General features: G+C 39.3%; 1 protein-coding gene across 1 annotated transcript in view; it reads right to left on the reverse strand.

The window, feature by feature from the left end:
* Nucleotides 1-5,639: 5,639 nt before the first annotated feature.
* Nucleotides 5,640-21,419, reverse strand: part of LOC109563043 (vomeronasal type-2 receptor 1-like) — a 30,197-nt gene continuing 14,417 nt past the window's right edge. Inside the window, exon 4 of the mRNA XM_070792682.1 lies at nucleotides 5,640-21,247. Coding sequence (XP_070648783.1) covers nucleotides 20,751-21,247 — 497 coding nt within the window. The 3' untranslated portion in view covers nucleotides 5,640-20,750. The remainder of the gene's footprint in view (nucleotides 21,248-21,419) is intronic.

The following is a 21,419-nucleotide window of genomic DNA, read 5'->3' on the forward strand; positions in this document are numbered from 1 at the left end:
TAGAAAATAAAATTCATCTAATTAGCTCAAAATTCTCCAAGCCAGGATTCAGCAATATGTGAACCGTGAATTTCCAGATATTCAAGCTGGTTTTAGAAAAGGCAGAGGGACCAGAGATCAAATTGCCAACATCCGCTGGGATCATCGAAAAAGCAAGAGAGTTCCAGAAAAATATCTATTTCTGCTTTATTGACTATGCCAAAGCCTTTGACTGTGCAGTTAACAATAAACTGTGGGAAATTCTGAAAGAGATGGGAATACCAGACCACCTGACCTGCCTCTTAAGAAACCTATATGCAGGTCAGGAAGCAACAGTTAGAACTGGACATGGAACAACAGACTGGTTCCAAATAGGAAAAGGAGTACGTCAAGGCTGTATATTGTCACCCTGATTATTTAACTTATATGTGGAGTACATCATGAGAAATGCTGGGCTGGAAGAAGCACAAGCTGGAATCAAGATTTCTGGGAGAAATATCAATAACCTCAGATATGCAGATGACACCACCCTTATGGCAGAAAGTGAAGAGGAACTAAAGAACCTCTTGATGAAAGTGAAAGAGGAAAGTGGAAAAAGTTGGCTTAAAGCTCAACATTTAGAAAACTAAGATCATGGTATCTGATCCCATCACCTCATGGCAAATAGATGGGCAAACAGTGGAAAGAGTGACTGACTTTATTTTCTGGGGCTCCAAAATCACTGCAGATGGTGATTGCAGCCATGAAATTAGAAGACGCTTACTGCTTGGAAGGAAAGTTATGACCAACCTAGACAGCATATTAAAAAGCAGAGACATTACTTTGATGACAAAGGTCCATCTAGTCAAGGCTATGATTTTTCCAGTGGTCATGTATGGATGTGAGAGTTGTACAATAAAGAAAGCAGAGTGCCAAAGAATTGGTGCTTTTGAACTGTGGTATTGGAAAAGACTCTTGAGAGTCCCTTGAACTGCAAGGGGATCCAACCAGTCCATCCTAAAAGAGATCAGTCCTGGGTGTTTATTAGAGGGTCTGATGTTGAAGCTGAAACTCCAATTCTTTGGCCACTTGATGCAAAGAGTTGACTCAATGGAAAAGACCCTGATACTGGGAGGAATTGGGGGCAGGAGGAGAAGGGGACGACAGAGGATGAGATGGCTAGATGGCATCACCAACTCAATGTACATGAGTTTGGGTGAACTCTGGGAGTTGGTGATGGACATGGAGGTCTGACGTGTTGCAATTCATGGGGTCGCAAAGAGTTGGACACGACTGAGCGACTGAATTGAACTGAACTGAACTGAATTAGCACAAACGAGAATCATTTAGATATTATATACTGTACCAGAACCATCACGAAGCTGAACAAAACAAACCTGGTCTGAGTGTCCAGGACCATCCCCCAAAACCTTAATGCAGAATTAGGCCTCCAACAGAGCAGGTGCTTCTTACACAGTCAGGAAGTTACTGACTTCATCATGCCCCATATTTGCCACAGTTTGCACCAAAGCAGGAGTTTAGAATGGCATCTCTGCTACATTTGCTGAAACAAAACCAAACGTATTCTCTCCTATGCTCACTAGCAGAGTGGCCAAGAGCAGCCTCCAAAACACTGCAGTCCACTTTGCCTTCTAAATATTAAAGCTCAAACAGAACTGCAGCTGCAAGAAAATCTATGCAGTGTAGCCTTGAGCCTTCTTGCTTTTGAAAGGGATTGGAATGGGCTTTGATTAAGCTTCTCCACAGGATCTGCCATGTAGAATTCCTGTACAAGAGCAAAACATGAAAGTCTCTAGAAATAAAAATCATATGGTACTAGCAAAACTCCAGAAAAATAAGGTAAAGGGACAAAAATCAGAATCCAGAAAGACACACATTGACATACGAACATTTCATAAAATGTAAAAAAGGCATTTCAAAGCAATGCAAGAACTATAAGATATTCAATTAAATAAATGTTGAAACAATTGGTTAACCATTTATACAACTACCTCAACCATTTATAAAACTACCTCTTTCACACACTGCACAGAAATGCCAGATAGATTAAAGAGCTAAATCTTATAAAGCAAAACTGTAAAAGTAGATTAATAAATTATAAGACAATATCTATATTTTCTTAGAGTGAAAAAGCCTTCTTAAGAAAGCTACAAACTCAAAAATCATAAAAGAAAAAAGCCTGATATATTTGACTCATAACATTTAAAACTTCTATATTCCAAACCCATTTTATTAAATTGAGATGAGCAATATCCTGGGAGAAAATAGTTGCACCATACACAAGAATAATAACCAGAATACGCAGAAGTACACAAATCAAAGACGCTAAACAAGTGAAGGGAAATTTTACAAAGGATATATGGAGGCAATTATCATAGGAAACAGAGTCAGTAAATATATTAAAAGATATTCAATTTCACTAGTAAGCAGGGAAATACAAATTTTTAAAGTGATATACCATTTCCATTCACTAAGCTGACAATAATTTATAAGATTGAAAAGATCTATATCAAGGATGTCTGCTCTTAAAACTTATTGAACACTGTACTGCAGGGCTTAGCCAGAGTGAAACAGCCTAGAATAATAATAATAGTAATAACAGAAGATTGGAAATGAAGAAATAAAACTGTTTATAAAGAAAGTCCAAAGAACTTACAAAAATTCTAATTAAGTTCTAAATGGATTTAGCAAAGCTGTAAAATACAAAGTCAGAACACAAAAGTCAATTGTGTTTTTATAAATTAGCAATGAAAAATCAAAATTTTAACTACAGTTATCATTTCTAATACCATCCAAAATCACAAATACTTAGGGATAAATATAGCAAAACATGTGCACAATTTGCATGCTAAAAGCCATTAAACAGTGATGAAACAAATCACAGAAGACCTTAGTAAATGAATAGATGCACTGTGTTCACAGATGGGAAATTCAATGCGTTAAATATATTGATTCTGCCCAATATGATCTATCAATTTAATACAGTTTCAACACAAATTCCAACTTTTTACAGAAACTGAGCAGCTATTAAATTTATATAGAAAAGAAAGGATAGAATATACACACTAATTTTGGAGAAACAAAGTTGGAGAATTCACGCTACCTGATTTCAAGACGTTCTATAAAACAATAATCAAGAGAATGTGGTATTGGCACAAGAAAAGACATAGCTTAACAGAACAGGATTTAAAAGTCTAGAAATAAACTTATACATGTACAGTCAGTTGGTTTTTTACAAAGGAGCAAAGTAATACAATGAAGAAAAGATAATCTTTTTAATAAATGGTACTAGAATTATTGGTTCTCCACTTGCAAAAATAAGAACTGCAAACCTTACCATTCACTGCAAACAAAAAGTAACACAAACAGATCATACATCTAAATGTGAAACCTAAAACTAAAGAACTTCTAGAAGAAAATGTAGAAAAAAATTACCTTCTTAGATATTACACAAAAAGTACAAGCTATTAAAAAAAAACAATAAACTGGACTTCATTAAAACTAAACTATTGCTCTTTGAAAGCCACTACTAAGAAGATGAAACGACAACCCACAGATTGGAAGAAAATATTGACAAAATACATAAGTGATAAAAGACTTGTAGACAAAATATATAAGAATTTCTTTCAGTTCAAAGTGAGAAACAACTTTTTAAGTAGACACTTCACCAAAGAAGAGATACCAACGGCAGATAAGTACATAAAAACATATTCAATATCATTTAGAATTAGAGAAATATAAATTTTAAAAAGTGAAACCCCACTACACACCTACTAGAAAAGCTAAGATTTAAAAAGAGAGAGAGAATAAATAAAAAGAGAGAGAATCTGCTAATAACAAATGCCATATCAGGTGTGGAGTAATTAGAACTCTCATACATTGCTGGTGGTAAGGCTAAATGGTATAGCCACTTTGGAAAACATTTGAATATTTCTTTCAAAGTTAACCATATACTTATAGTACCCTGCAATCTACCCCCTAGGTATTTACTTAAGAAAAATGAAAATGTATGTCCACAGAAAGAACTATACATAAATGTTTATAGTAAGTTTGTTCATAATTGCCCAAAAAACTAGAAGCAACCTAAATGTCTATGAGCTGGTAAATAAACAAATTATTACATATTCATAATTCAAGACTGAATTAGTACTAATACAAAACATGAATGAATCTCAAAAGCACTATATTAAGTCAAAGAAGCCAGGTTGTTAAAATTACATACTGTAATTTATATCACATTCTAGGAAAGGCAAAACAATAGCTGCAAGAGCCTGAGAGTTGGGGGAAGAGACTGACTAAAAAGAGGCTTGAAAGAACTGTTTGGGGTGATGGAAACGTTCTACATCTTGATTGTGCTCTTGGTTACATGGCTGTATGACTTTAGCAAAGCTCATCCACAGTAGACCTGAAAATGTGTGAGTTTTACTGTGTATAAGTTAGATCTATAAACTTGACCCTTAAAAGTTTGTATATACAGTATAACCTTTTTAACTTTATACTTTGATAAGAATTTTTTTGAACTATATCATTGTGTTCTTTTTTGAATTTCTCCCAGTTTAGCTAGAGGCTAAGGATTATCTGAGCAGAAATACAAAATGAAAGGAGTCAGTGTTAGGTAGAGGACTTATAAATAAGATGTTTTAGTCTATATCAGACAGAAAGGGAAAAAGGAAGGAGGGAGGAGAGTAAGGGGAGAAGGATAAATGGAAGAAGGGATGGATCAGAGGAACAGGGAGAAGAGAAAGAGATTCCTGAAAGCTAAGATTTATTGAGAATGAATTCCATTATCCTAAAGATTCCCTTAAGCTTCCCAGGTGGTGCAGAAGTGAACAATCCACCTGCCAATGCAGGAGACACAAGAGACTCAGGTTCCATCCCTCAGTCGGGAAGATCCTCTGAAGTGGGAAATGGCAACCCACGCCGGTATTCTTGCCTGGAAAATTCTATGGACAGAAGAGCCTGATGGGCTACAGTCCGTGGGGTCGCAGAGTTGGACATGACTGAGCACACACACAGCACGTATAGATTCCCTTATGAACCACTGAGCAATTTTCAAAATTCAAAGGCAAAAAAAGTTCAGGAGTTAATACTCACCTAAAGAGGAAGTAGAAATGTGTCTGAGAGAAGAGCGGGAGGAGGAGAGAAGAAAAGGGCCTGATATTAGATGCTCTCAGGTCAACAGCATCGAGGACAGGGGTCAGAGGAACCCCCAGGGAGATCTTGTTCCCTTGACAGATTCAGGAGCCCTGAGAGGGTCTCAGAGGAGCCCACATTCAGTAGAGCACAGCATCCAGAAGAGCCCAGGGAAGATGGCTGAAAGCAGCCAGTCTGTGACCAGCAAACTAAAATGATGCAGAGGGGGCGGTAGGGAGTTCCTGAACCCCCAGAAAGTGTTCTGTGAAGGCGCAAAACCCCTAACTAATGAGCATCAGCACTGGGATGTTTGAGGCAAATGCAATGAAAAGTGGACTTTAACTTTGTACCTTATACTTCTGTATTGTTTGAATATTTTATTACAGTGAATATTTGTGTGTTATTACTTGAATAATTAAAACTAAATTTTAAAAGTCAATAAATAAAGAAAACACAAATGATGAAATTAAAATCATACAAAGTCCTGGCTTCCAGAAATAATGATTATTTTTATTTTGATGTGTGGAGTTCCAATATCATTTACAAATATACTTTTATATAAAACTACAATTATACTATAATATTGTTTTCTAATCTATTTTTTCTTAACTGCATGATGTCATTTTTCAGTACCAAGGTTTAATAAAATCTTAAATACTCTGTACTTTCTTCATATAAGGTACATCAATAAAGCAATCTTCCATTAAATAGCCCCCAAAATTAAATACTTCTATAGTATTTCACTGTATTTCCATAAATAATTTATGTAACTAAACTTCATATTGTTGTAACTTAACAATGTGCAAGGGAGTTTGGTTACAGCAAATAAAAGCAATGCTGAAGATAAACCCCTTCATATATCCATAACTATTTCCTAGGGATATATTTCAATAACTGGAATTATTGGGTTGAAACTAGGAAAACTCTTAGACTTTTTAATACTGTCAAGTTTCTTTCCAGAAAATTTGAACCAGTTTTCACCTATTCATGTATGAAAAAGCCCATTTCTTCATTTTATACTAGAATTAACATTTTAATCTTCACAATGGGATTCAAGAGAATAATTTCTCATTGATGTTTCAGCTTTCATTTATTTATTAATAAAGTTAAGCATCTTCAGTCCAGTTCAGTTCAGTAGCTCAGTTGTGTCCAACTCTTTGTGACCCCATGAATTGCAGCACGCCAGGCCTCCCTGTCCATCACCAACTCCCGGATCCCACCCAGACTCATGTCCATTGAGTCGGTGAAGCCATCCAACCACTTCCTCCTCTGTCGTCCCCTTCTCCTCCTGCCCTCTATCCCTCCCAGCATCAGGGTCTTTTCAAATGAGTCAGCTCTTTGCATTAGGTAGCCAAAATATTGGAGTTTCAGCTTCAACATCAGACCCTCTAATGAACACCCAGGACTGATCTCCTTTAGGATGGACTGGTTGGATCTCTTTGCAATCCAAGGGACTCTCAAGAGTCTTCTCCAACACCACAGTTCAAAAGCATCAATTCTTTGGCGCTCTGCTTTCTTTATTGTCCAACTCTCACATCCATATATGACCACTGGAAAAACCATAGCCTTGACTAGACAGACCTTTGTCATCAAAGTAATGTCTCTGCTTTTTAATATGCTGTCTAGGTTGGTCATAACTTTCCTTCCAAGGAGTAAGCATCTTCTAACTTCATAGCTGCAATCACCATCTGCAGTGATTTTGGAACCCCAAAATATAAAGTCCACTGTTTCCCCATTTATTTGCCATGAGGTGATGGGACCAGATGCCATGATCTTAGTTTTCTGAATGTTAAGCTTTAAACCAACTTTTCCACTCTCCTCTTTCACTTTCATCAAGAGGCTCTTTAGTTCCTCTTCACTTTCTGCCATAAGGGTGGTGTCATCTGCATATCTGAGGTTATTGATATTTCTCCCAGAAATCTTGATTCCAGCTTGTGCTTCTTCCAGTCCAGCGTTTCTCATGATGTACCCTGCATATAAGTTAAGTAATCAGGGTGACAATATACAGCCTTGACGTACTCCTTTTCCTATTTGGAACCAGTCTGTGTTCCATGTGCAGATCTAAATGTTGCTTCCTGACCTGCATACAGGTTTTTCAAGAGGCACATGGTTTTCTGATATTTACTAGTTCTCTATATTTCTTTTCAGGTGAATTTCCCTTCCATACCCTCTTCTCATTTCACTTTTGGAGTTGGAAGGATTTATCTTTCAGGTGTACACAGAAGAGTTATATAATGAACAATGTAAAACTCTGGTTTTATGTATATTATCATATGTGAAATAGATCACCAGTCCAGGTTCCATGCATGAGACAGGATGCTCAGGGCTGGTGCACTGGGATGACCCTGAGGGATGAGATGGGGAGGGAGGTGGGAGGGGAGGGTCAGGTTGGGGAATACATGTACATCCATGTCTGATTCATGTGAATATATGGCAGAAAACATCACAATATTTTAAAGTAATTAGCCTCCAATTAAAAAAAAACAAACAAACTCTGGTTTTGAGGAAAGTAAATGTTTCTTGTGTCAACCCGGTACAAAACATATTATTAACATTCAGTTCAGTTCAGTTGCTCAGTCATGTCAGACTCTTTGTGACCCTATGGAATGTAGTCCATCAGTCTCCTCTGTCCATGGAATTTCCCATGAAAGAATACTGGAGTGGGTTGCCATTTCCTTCTCCAGAGGATCTCCCAGACCCAGGGATCTAACTTGCTTCTCCTGCATTGGCAGGTAGATTCTTTACCAACTGAACCACCAGGGAAGCTCCTTAACACTGCTAGATACACACTCTTGGGACAGCATTATAACAGGTGAGGAAATTTAGACAGAAAGGATGTAAGTCTCAGGGGTGCTAAGTGACATGACCAAGGTATTTTTAATGTCCTTAAACTATCTATTTTACTAGCCAAACTTTTGGCATTCTTCAAATGACTGTGAGCATCCACTGTTTCCCTGGCTAGAATGCAGATCCCCAATGTGAGGGCCATGTCTTCACTCTCTCACAGCCTCTCCTCCTGTCTTCATTTTCCTTCCCCTCATTGGCAAACAGACTTCACTGCTGGGGCCACAGCAAGAAATGAGCAAGTGATTTTCCAAACCAACCACTGGAATCCTAACTCTTGTCAATAACTTCCCCAAAGGGCCTTATTAGCTACCTAATCCAACCCTAGACTTTATATCCCTCTCTGCCAAGGAAATGCCATTGCCATGAATGGACAAACAGAGGCACAGTACTTCTTTTTCACTAGCCCTTGTACTTCCTCTGTGAGCCCCAATAAGCCTGCTTGTTGGAACATTTTTACATCAGAAATCCTAAGGCATCCTGAAGGATCAGCTATGCTCACCACTTTCCTCTGTATCTTGGTTACACTGACCCAAAACATTAGTCTCCAGTTCAGCAGGCATCTGATATGGTACAATGATAGGAACAGTGACATTACTAAGGGATCAGGCTTCTAAATCTGAGAAATACACCATGGCCCCATATTAGCCTGCTTTAAAAATGCAACATTAATGTGTTAAGGTCAAAGCTATGTATCCATTACTGGCCTTTTAATTACAAGAGGTTGTGGTTTGAAAACAAATTGATCTAACTTGTTCTTGTGGATATTTCACCACTCTTGAAATAGAAAATAAAGAATGCAAAAAAATCATGAAGATATGCACTATTTTTATGTTTTCCACTCTTTAAGGCTTAGAAACTTTTTCAGTTTGTGTTGTGATGAGTAGTGTCAAAACACAGGCAGGAAAAAGGGCTGACATTTTACGTAACCACCATTACAGTTCACGGTAAGCCATCCATAAATGATTCATCCTGCATTCTCTTGACTGCTGCAAAATTACGGAATGTTTACCCATTAGTCCAGGAGAGCAGGCAACTACAGAAACTAAAAAGAACAAAATACTGATATGGAACAATAGCTCCTCCTATATATACATTTTTATTGATAAACCATGAAAGTTATTTGATTGAGCCCCTTATCATGAGCCAGAGTTAGGTAGGAACTCTCTTCCCTCCTGTATTGAGGAAGCTCAACTAGTCTAATCATCTCCCCTGCTTACTCTACCTGAAGAGAAGTCGAGTGACACAGTTGAACTCAGATGCTGTATCTGTCATTGTCTTTGGGTATGAGATGCTCATAGGATGTGGGAGTTTTCCCTTGCTTTCCCACAATCCAAGCTTTACCTGGCAAGTTTCTCACTGTGGGGAGGCCTGTCCCAATCCCAATTGCTTGTGACTAGAAGGGTAAGTTGACTTAATTCTTGGGATCAGACTTAGGAAACCCACTTGACTCTCATAGTAAGTTACATCCTCAACTTGGTGTTTATCCTAATAAGTAAATTTTGGTCTCAAATTTGCTATTGTTTGACATATTTTAATTTGTTCTAAACCCAAAAGGAAGAGGAGAGTTTTTTGGCGCCTTTCCAATGCAACATATCATAATGTGGGAATTGAAAACTGAGAGGCCACAACACTCATGCCGGTAAGCTTTTGGTAGGGCCAGGACATGTGGTGGTGAGCCTTGAACTTCAGTGAGTAGGCATGGCACTTTGAACTTAGTGGTTTGTAGAGGTTTATATTAAACCAGTGTATCTGCCACTGGGCCACTGGATGGAAAACCCCAAGTCAGCAAATTGTTATATTGACCTTGATGGGTGACTATGGCTTGCGGTTGTTTATCCATAGGCTAAAGACTGTTTCTCCAGAGGCAAGTGATCTCAGATTCCGTTATGATGTTTTACGTACCTGGTAGTATGGCATTTATACAGAGCAGGGCCATGTTTGAGGAACGTCCAATATAACCACGTGCTAAGTTGCTTCAGTCATGTCCAACTATTTGCGATCCCATGGACTGTAGCCCATCAGGCTCCTCTGTCCATGGGAGTCTCCAGGCAAGAATACTGGAGTGGGTTGCCATTTCCTCTTCCAGGGGATCTTCCCAACCCAGGGACTGAACTCGCATCTCTTCTGTCTCCTGCATTGGCAGGCAGGTTCTTTACCACTAGCACCACCCACAATCGTGGACTAAAATACAAACTGATATCAGTGCCACTTAGAAACTTTAAAAATGAACAAAAACTTATTAAGCGCAGTTCCTTCTGTATTTTGATTGTGGTGGTGGTGGTTTAGTCACTAAGTCGTATCTGACTCTTACAACCTGTTGGATTATAGCCCGCCAGGCTCCTCTGTCCATGGTGTTTCTCAGGCAAGAATACCAGAATGGGTTGCCATTTCCTTCTCCAGGGTATCTTCCTGACCCAGGAATTGAACCCAGGTTTCCTGCACTGCATTCCTCCTCAGTCTTTACCAACTGAGCTACCAAGGAAGCCCATAGTTTGACCTCACTTACCTAAACACCAGCCTCCCAGTATAGCAGCCACCTGGTATTGATTGGTGGACATTCAGAGTGCATTTATCAAGCACCTATTAGGTGTCAGGCTCTCTCCCAGGCACAAGAAATATGAAGGTGAACACACAGAGCTCCTTGAGCCTATGATGCTCCCTTTCAAAGGCCATCACAAAACAGGATAATAAGTGGTACAATCAAATTAGGCATAAAGTGCTACAAAGCATTGAGAAGATGCCTAATGCGAACTTAGTGGAGAAAGGCTGCTCAGAAAGCTTTCATGGAGAAACAATATATTACCTGAGTCTCCAAAGATTGGAGGAAGAGAGTTGGCAACAGAGGAATGGAGAAGGAAGGAACATTCAGGAAGAAGAAGCCTGAAAGAAGCCTCTTTTCTCAGAGGAGATGAATTCAGGGAATTGTAAATAATCTAACCAGAGGAAAAGGAGACCACAAAGGGTCAGGAAGAAAGAGTGTACAGAGAGAAAGGTAAATGAGAAACAGGAACATCATGGTGAAAGATTTTAGCCAGGAAGTGACAAAATTAGACATACATCTTAGAGAGAGGACTCCTGCTAAAGAGAGAAGCAGGGTAAAGGGACAGAGTACTGGGGCAAAGGTGTCTGATAGATTGGGTGAATAAAGAAGAAAGAACTGATCTGAGAACCCTACTAAGGATGGAGTTGACAGGAGTTAGTGGATAATTGTGCTGTATATGGGGCTTGGAACAAGGATGGAGGTTTACAGCTGAAGGAAAAGGAAATTTGTATAATGATTCCCATGTTACCGAACTCGGAAACTATGTGACTCCAAAGTGCCACTGACTAGAGTTTTAAATGCTTGGTCCATGGAGCTGGGACTACATAGACATGGGGGTAAACTAGCTAATAATTATACCAATAGCTAACAGTTCAATTCTCTGTGTTAAAAATAGTGTTGAGGTTAGGTTAGGGTTAGTTACTGATATAACTAGAGGGTATGGTCTGAATGTTTGTGTCCCCCCCACCAAATTAAGATGATGAAATTCTAACCCCTACTGCTGCTGCTGCTGCTGCTAAGTCACTTCAGTCGTGTCCGACTCTGTGCGACCCCATAGACGGCAGCCCACCAGGCTCCACCGTCCCTGGGATTCTCCAGGCAAGAACACTGGAGTGGGTTGCCATTTCCTCCTCCAATGCATGAAAGTGAAAAGTGAAAGTGAAGTCGCTCAGTCGTGTCCGACTCTGTGCGACCCCATGGACTGCAGCCCACCAGGCTCCTTCGTCCATGGGATTTTCCAGGCAAGAGTACTGGAGTGGGGTGCCATTGCCTTCTCTGTTTAACCCCTAAGGTGATGGTATAAAGAAGTGGGGTTTTTGGCAGGTGACAGGTCATTAGGGTAGAGCCCTCACGAATGGGATTAGTGCCCTTATAAACAAGCCCCAGAGAGATCCCACCCATCAGGCAGAGCAGGCCCTTACCATACACCCAGTCTGTCACTGCCGAGACCTTGGATTCCCCAGGTTCCAGAACCACAACATACATGGTTCGTGTTTATAAGTCATCCAGCCTATGGTGTTTTGCTATCATAGCCTAAACAAACTTAGACACCAGCTAACAGTCACTGAATGTTCACTATGTGCCAGGACTTGTGCTTAGAGAAGAAAGGCAACTTACCTAGGTTTAAACAGCAGGAATGGTACTACTGATTGCAAGCCATGCTATTCTAAACTCTTTGTGTTTACTCAGTTTGCTCTGCTGTTTCCACCCAGTTTCGAGAGACTAAGGAGCCAAAGTAAGTCCTGCTGTCTTTATCTCTGTAACCAAAGGTCTACCTAAGCATGTTAGCATTCTGTCAGTCTGCTTAGCACTGTGGGAAGACTGACATTTAAACTGAAATTGATAAAGCAAGGCCATAAAACCCCACCAGTAAGAATGTCATAAATAATTTGTGCTTGGCCTTAGAAACCCTTATGCTTTACCTATAAATCAATATATACAGCCCCTGTAAAAAGCAGGGCATTATGAAGAGAAGCTTCAAAGAGAAGGGTAGAATTTAACTTTGATGTCTTTGTGAGGAGGAAAACAGGCATTTTCTGGTTAGGCTGTAACTCTAAATTCTTTGCAGGTCATCAGCTTTATAAGTGACTCAGAGAGAATTTCTCTTTGTCTCATACGTCATTTGCACCAGGTGGTGGTTTCTGTATTACTGTTGCTGTTGGTCCCTAAAGTGAAAGTGAAAGTCGCCCAGTCACGTCTGACTCTGCAATCCCATGCACTATACAGTCCATGGAATTCTCCAGGCCAGAATACTGGAGTGGGTAGCCTTTCCCTTCTCCAGGGGATCTTCCCAATCCAGGGATCAAACCCAGGTCTCCTGCATTGCAAGTTGATTCTTTACCAGCTGAACCACAAGGGAAGTCCCTAAGTCATGCCCAATTCTTTCACGACCCCCTGGGCTGTAGCCTACTAGGCTCCTCTGTCCATGGAATTTCCCAGGCAAGAATACTGGTGTGGGTTTCAATTTCCTTCTTCATGGGATCTTCCCAACCCAGGGATTAAATCTGCATCTCCTGCATTAGCGGGGGGATTCTTTACCACTAAGCCACCATGGAAGCCCAGGTTTCTCTGTTGGCCCACCATTTTTCAGAGAACAGAAACAGTATCTGCATCCCACATCCATTTTCATTCTCTTGGCACCACCCAGAACATGTCCTCTTCTCTAGCAGCACTTGTAAAAGTACTACTATACATAATAAAGATAGAAAGGAGAAAAGGTCTCTGTTTATCTGCAAATATTTAAACTTTAACATGGGAAAGGAGCAGGAAATCTTTCGTTCAATGTTTTAATTACTAAAGAGCTCTGGCAACCACTCCAAAAAGTCATTTTCTACCCAGGTGGCTTTATCAGCTTAAATGAGTCCCTTATTAAACAGAATTTCAAAAGGCAGTAAAAGCCACAAAATAATGGGATTACTTTGGGAAGTGATGCTAGGTGTTTAAATGGTCACTTTCTAATGTGTCTCCTTTTCTTTTGAACACACACTTCAAATGTCTAAATTATACCAGGAAATCTGATGTGACAGTGTCTGATTAGCCACAAACTGCTGAGAGCCCTGCTCTTGGTCCAAGCCATCATGATCTCTTGCCTAGATGACAGTAATCACTTCTAAAATGGTCTCCCAGCTCTCAAGCTTATCCCCCTGCAGTCGTTTTCCCACAAAGTAGTCCATTTATTCTCATTGCTGTACAGTATTTCCTGTGTTATGTCAGTACATCTCCATTTACTTATCCATTCTACTGTTGATGGGCATTTGGGTAGTTTCTTGCTTGAGTAGTCAAAATTACCCACTTCATCTTTTGGTGAGAGTAAAGATATACCTTGGGTAGTATATTCCTGGGAGTAAATTTTCTGGGTCTTAGGGTAGTTATATGTTCAGCTTTAGTAGATAGTGCAAATTGTTTTCCAAAGTAGTAATTAACATTGCATTTTCATTTTGCTTTACCCCATTTCTTAGTTCATTCAGTCTTACACATACCTTCTGTCTGTCTCTTATATGTTTCTTTCAGTGTTTAATAATAAACATGTAGAAAATCTAGTCTACTACTTTTGAAAAATTAGATTCTTCAAAATAATGTGTTCCAAACTTCAAAAGCATATCCTTGAGGCACTCCAAGGTTCTGAGTGATGGTGCATTGATGGGAATATGGGCAGTCACATCACACACCATTTTTCAACAAACACACTAAATAGTCCTGGAACATTTAGTGATATGATTAGCCATACGACAGTAATAGCTAATGAATCATTTGAAATTATCTTTGACATTGCTTCACTTGTTAGCAAAAATAACTGACTATAATCATTATCCCAAAGCATCTAAAACCTTTAGACCTAAGACCAGCTCTAGCATACGTCTCAATATGACAAAGTTCTAAATCAGTAAGGTTTACTTTGACCAATTGGACTGAACCCTCTATTGTTTTGCCCCTCTTGTCCTTGTTCTGACCAGTTTGGGTCCTATTCCTAGTGTCTTCTCCTCAGTGGAAGCTTTGTCCTTGAGTTGTACTCTTGTTTAATATTTCAAGTGTTCACAAGGCCTGCACACCAGACTAGGCACCATCAGATCTTCCCACGGCCTATTTACATTCATCCATGATTTGGAGCCTGCACTGAAGATAGCGGCATAAGATGAAAGAAATATGGGTCCCTGTATGCATCAGGATCCCAGCAGGAAGCAGCTGATACATTCGGGAGGAGCAGAGTTTAAAGAAAGACTATTGATAGGAGTGGGCAAACAAAGGGTGACGAAGCACCCGAGACTAGGAACAATGGGGCATTGTTCTTACACTCAGGTCAAAAAGATGTGCTAGCTGTAGTCATGGGAGAGGATGAGCCGTGGTTGAAATGACAAAGACCCTGACCTCTCCTCTCATCTTGCAGTCTCCCACTGGGGCTTCTCATCGGCAAAATCTACTTGGAAGCCATAGGGTGAGGGCGTTGGTGTGATCCAGTCTATAGGGGCACAGAGCCAAGAGGGGAAGACAGAGAATATATCTGGTTATCCAGCAGCATCCCTGAGACATTGTCTGGAAGGTGGCCATCAAGGAGAGAAGTCTGACTAATAACCCATACATTAAGCTTAGTGTATATTAAGTGTTAATCTGCTAAACCTCTAAGATTTAGGGGTTGTTTGTTCCAGTAGTTAACCTACCCTAACTAATATGGATGATCTATTTTTATTCACACATTGCCGGGAGCCGGCGAGACTCGTGACAAAGGTCATGAGGAAGGAGGCTCGACATACGCAAAGGCGGGATCGAGCCTCGGGAGTCCCCCCGGATATTCGAGTATCTTCCCCCAAAAAACCAGAGTCTGCCTACTTTATTGCTTTGTGCTCTCACCTCTGACTCTACTGGGGGCTGTCCCCTACCACCATCTCGCTCTCTCTGTCAAAGAGTTAACTTACAGCTCCAATTAATAAAGTTCCTGGGCAATTAGGAGTGTTTAAATCCAAACCCCTCAGATGGCTCTCTAACTCGCCTGACAAGTTTACCCGGACTCCTACAGCTATGCATATGATTGTTTACAGTCTCCCAGACTCCAGAGGCACAGGAAGCTTAAGATATTCAAATAGCTTAGAGCCTCTCAGAGAGTTAGAAACTGTCAGAAAAAGACTAGTAAGGGATTTCATTGATGAGTCAATGCTTGCTGCCAAGTTTTCACATCCCCTGAATTGTATCCTTGAATATGTATTAATTAATAGTTGGTATGTAGAAAAAATAAGTAGTGGCCTTGGTGTTAGTAACTTTAGACCCTTAAGGTAATAAATTCTTTCCTTTGTTGTAAACCCATTACACATCCACCCTATAGGAATGCAATTTTATCTTTGGAAGATGGCGCCAAACCTTAAAATAATTACTCTTAGAGAAAATAAGTCTTTGTTGATAAGTCCTTGTCAAGAGTCATAAAATGTTAGTAGGCCTTCTGGCCAGAAGATGATGTAAATCACCTAAACCATTTGTATATGATAAATTTGCACGAAAGAAACCCTGGTTTTTGATAAGAATCAAAGACTGCTGACTTTGCATCCCCTATTATCGTCTATGTGTAATTTACGATATAAAAACCCCTGTTGAAAATAAAGCTATGGGCCTTGCTCACCAGCGCTTGGTCTCCCCATGTCATTCTTTTCACATTCTGGCTGAAGTCTGCATCTGGAGCGCGGAACCCACCATGCTTACTAATTATGCCTGGGCTTCTAAGACCCACTCGAGAAGGTGTCTAGGGTGAGGCACCTTCCGCTATTCGAGAGGGCGCCTGCGGCCTATGTAAGTGGTGCAAACTTCTTGTCTTGAAGTTTTATTGGTCTCCCGCGTAAACCAAGCTACTCAGCCTCTTTTCTCCACTGAATTTTCCTACTGAGCTATCCTCATTCTAGTATTCTTTATATCTCTAATTAACATATAAATAGTCGCCTAGGCCATCTCTCCTTCGAATACCCTGGATCAGCTGGGGCTGGACCCCGGCAACACATTATGTCTTTTATATCTGAATTGTTTTCCAAAACTATCAGGCGAAATGTATAACAATCTTCTAAAATTATAAGTGAGTCTTAACATAGATTTTTTTTACATAAATTGTAAGCAATTCTACCTTGAGATTACAAATCATTACTATCTTTAGATATTCCAAACTGCTGCTTTTTACAATGACAGCTCAAAAGGGAAGAAATTGTGAGGGAGGATAAAATACTGGATTTATTCTTCAAAAATGAGACTAAAAGAAGGAGAAAACAGCATGGGACAATTGTCAAATGAATACTATAGAAAAATTCTTTTCAAGACTCCCCACTCCCATTTAAACTCACCTCCTTCCTTTCAGTCCTCTGGTCCCTCTCCCTTCCCAAATCCAAGTGCCTCTTGCTCTCCAAATGGCCCCTGCTATCTTTAAAACACACTGTGTTACCCCCAACAGGCCCTTTCTGCCTCCGCCACCTCTCTGTGCTCAAGGCCTTAACTTACACTGAAACACTGCCCCTGTACCTTGCAAGGTGAGTGGTTACCTGTCTTGACAATTTCATTCATTCATACACTCATTTTTTAAAAAATAAAATCATTGGATACCAGTTAAGTAAAAGGTATATTCAAAAGATGTTAAGTCTACAAAGGGAGATGGATATACGGCATATATATATATATATATATATATATATGCTAAATCCCTTAATTTGAAATATCTGGTTTCCTTAATTAACAACAATCTTTCGACATTCAGACTACCTGCCCCTTGTTGCAAATTTCTATATAACCTGACTCCTCCCCCCAGCCTCTTTGGCGCAGTTTCTCGGGGTTGCTTGAGATGTTGAAGTACCAAAAAAATTCCACCAAATAAAACACAACTCTCCACTTTTAGGTTGTGAATATTTTCTTTAGTCGACAGTTGCAATAGAGATACAACAGAGAAGCAGATAACCATAGAGTAAGGCAGAAAGGGCCAGTGACATAGAAGAGCCACAGAAGAAGTCCTACAGGACTTGAGAGAAAAGGAAAGTTGGTATGTATCCTGCATGCTCCAAGCACTAAGCTAAGTAGAATGCATATGTTAGTTCATCTTTCTTTCATATGGCTAATTTCTTCTTGTCCTTCAGGAATATTTTTTTAAGGAATTTTTAAAAATGTCACCTTACCCAGGAAGCCTTTCTTGATCCTGACTCACGCACTGTTTCTGTTTATGCTCCCACAATCAAAGCTTTAACAAATGATTCGATAATTGTTAATTTATTATCTATCATCTCAAATGATGGTAAGTACTTGTACAATGCTTTGTCTTTGTACATTTTCAATGTCTAACTCTGAATCTGGTGCACACCAAGCCTTCAGGGATGGACGGATGAATGGATGGATGGACGGATGACTGAAGTACCATTAGAGCATTAGAGGAAAAGGGGAATTGTATAAGCAACATGAAATCAGAAAACTAGACGGCAGGTTGTTCTAGGGATTGTAGGAGTCCAGTTGGATTGTGCTATAAGGATGTGGGCAGGAAAGTGGCAGGTGACAAAGATAGAAGAAGATAGAAAGAGAGAGAACAGAAGATAGAAAACAGTTTGTAGGATCTTGAATGCCAGGCTAAGGCAGTTGGACTCATGCAATAGAGTGGAGAGTCACTGGGAGCTGATAAGTTGGGAAATAATGAGATCAGAGCCATGTTATAAAGTGACTAATCCAGTTGTAATATCTTTCCTTTTTCAATAACATGTTCACTTTTCATCAAGAATTTTCTTTGCCTTATCCCAAAAGAGTTAATCTTATACTGTGGATTTGAGCAGCTCTGACATTTTTTTTTCTCAAAAGACTTCAAACCTGCACATGTCTAAGTCAGCCTTGAGTAGTGTTGGTTTGCAATTTTTTTTTCAAGCAATTAGTCTTTATGCTATTCCCTAAGCTAGAAACCACAATGTTTTGATGCAACTCTCTGAAATTAACTCTGAGCTGTTCCCTAAGGCCCAGAATGTGGTTGTCAGCAAATACTCACCCACAGCAGGGTGCATCGCTGGCGACTTCTATATGAGATTCTCTTACAAGGCAACATGTGCTGATACAGCATCTGGTCATTCTTTTCACAAGAGATAATTTAAATGATACATTCATTCAGAGATATTATCTTGGAATGTTATGAGAAATTTTTTAATACTTGATAGCAATTACAAAAAATAAATCAATAATTAAAATTAGATCATCATCCTTTGACAATCACATATTATTCAATGTATCTGCCTTAAGCCAGTTTCTATAACAACACATGTGTACCAAAGCAACAAGTGATGACTTCAGACCTTTTAGACCTTTTAGATAAAAGTTTCATCTTAAAATTGTAAGGTTGTAAGAGTAAACACTAAACAGGCAAGTTCAGTTGTTATTTTGTTTCTAATAATATTTATTTTCTCTAGTTTCCCAAACTCACTGCCGATCAGAAAAAAATAATTGCAAAGAACACAAGTTCAATAAGACAGTACTGCTGAGCTGTGTGATATTAAAGGAGATAATGGAGACTTTGATATTATCCAGATGGACTTCTGGAATCTTCTTTTTAGATTCTGTATGTTCAATAAACAACATCTCAGAAAAATACATTACTCTGAGATTGAAATATATTTTTATAAAAAAGTCACTAGACTTGAGCCACTTTTCAGCTTTTTTTCAGTCATTTAGAATGAATCATTTAGAATACCCATTACGTGTATAACTGAAAAAAAATCTGACTCGTATTCTCATTTTCCTATTGTTTGATACCTTGACAAACTATCCTCCCTTTATCAAAGTCCACCCTTGGGTTGTGTGACCAGGCAAAGAAAGCAACTTCTCCATTCTTCATGCTGTAATATGGCCTCTTCTCTAAGAATCCTAGAGCTGTGATGCAAAAAAGCACTGTAAAAGTTTTGATAGATGGATGGGTAAATAGATGCTATCCCAGAAAGTTTAGGATACCATTAGCCCTTCAACAAATGATCTCACTTTGATGAGCCTTGCAGTAAACTTTCTGTTTAAAATATAAGAAGTTCAACTCCCTTCATCTGGTCCACTCTTTAAGAATCAATAAATTAATTCCTGACATTTATTCTGCTAAACTAGTCATCATGGTTTCATTTTCTGCTCCCACAAGCCTTCATGAATCTCTGCCCACTTTGGTTGACTGATATTCACAAGTATTTTTAACTTCTCTTGAAAAGAGAGCTCTCTCTGATCCTCTTGGTTACCTAGAGTCAAGGATGCACATGGGTATTTGGTATATCAGCATTTCTACAAATTCTGTTTTTCTAAACACAATTCATATGCACATAAACATATATATAAGTCATTATAAAAGTTCATATCTGAAAGAAGGTTGAAAATATTTTTATATTTTTATAACATTCCAGTTAATTCCAGATAATTAGAGGGCAAATATCTATCACTTAATTTATCCTAAAAAATCTTTCATTCTAATACCTGCTCTAGGTAAACATTTGCTTTTCTGCCATCCAGGTATTCATTACATAATCAACTTATTGATTGCTTTGCTGACACTTAATTCCCTTCATTTTTATTTTTTAAGAAGAGTGTTTTGAAACTCTAATACTTTACTACTTATTATCCAGGAAAGTCTAGAGTAGGTTGCCTTCCCTCTGGAAGAAATTTGTCAATTCCAATTACGAATTCAAGAAGGCTGAGTTTTGTTTACATCTCAATTCCTTCTATATTCTCTGTATGCCACAGAATCCTTTGAAACATAAATTCTCTTACCAAATCCTCTGCTCCAAGGGAAAGTTTATGAGCTATATGTAGTTCTTACCTCAGTCAGAGCAAAGCTATCTATTCCATAGAGGCATTAACAGGATGTAGAACAAGATGTCTCTTTGGGTCCCCACATGGTGATTTAGTCTAATGTAAATTTCTAGATCAGAAGTCCATGATGAAAAAAATGTATTCAAGTCCCAAATATTTCCTTCTACCATGTTAGGTTACTTGTGCCTATTATATTCTCTACATATACTCCTTATGCCAAAGTATTATGAAATATTTTAATGAAGTGATTACATTTCCATAATAACAGTTTTTCTAATTTATGTCAAATGGTATGAGATTTCATAAGCCTTGCTTTGATTACACTACCAGAACCCAAATCCTCAGAGTTACCCAGAGCATTAGGTGGCTGCTAGGGGAGCCACCTGAAAAGGGAATGTTGAACCATTCAATGGCAAGCATGGCAATGGAACCAACCATGGCAATGGTCACCATTGCCACTCTGAGCGACACATGCGTGACTCTAGTCGTCCAGAACAGTTGACACCGAGGTATTGTTGACTTTGCTTTTCACAGAAGAGGCTGAAGTCAGCTGGATGCTCTTATGGAGAGCAGGGACTCGTCCACCAACAATTTCATTCATGTTCTTCTTTGGCCTCAGCAAAATAATGAAGCACTTGGGAGCAAATGTACAACCAAATAAACCATAGCTGGATGCCAAGATTGCAAATGTTTCCACAGCTACTTTAAACTTGCCTTTGGTGCTCAAGTAAGCAGGGACAATCCAGATGATAAGAACGACCAGCATTCCAAAGGTGATGCTTTTTCCTTCATAGTAATTATCCTGTGGCAACTGGTGTGCCACAAAGGTTGTGAGAAAGCCCAGTAAGGCCAAGAAGACATCCATCCCAAACGTAGAGCACAAAGGTTCTATAGAACCTTCATTACATTCCAGAATAATCTTTATATTTTGAGATTCCATGTTCTTGTACACCCTTGGGGGGTTCAATACTAAATAGGCTAAAGAAGAAGAAGAGTCGCTCAGTCGTGTCCGACTCTTTGCGACCCCATGGACTGTAGCCTACCAGGCTCCTCTGTCCATGGGATTTTCCAGGCAATAGTACTGGAGTGAATTGCCATTTCCTTCTCCAGGGGATCTTCCCAACCCAGGGATCAAACCCGGGTCTCCCGC

Source organism: Bos indicus, chromosome 1, assembly GCF_029378745.1.
Source record: "Bos indicus isolate NIAB-ARS_2022 breed Sahiwal x Tharparkar chromosome 1, NIAB-ARS_B.indTharparkar_mat_pri_1.0, whole genome shotgun sequence".
In the NCBI taxonomy this organism is placed as follows: Eukaryota; Metazoa; Chordata; class Mammalia; order Artiodactyla; family Bovidae; genus Bos; species Bos indicus.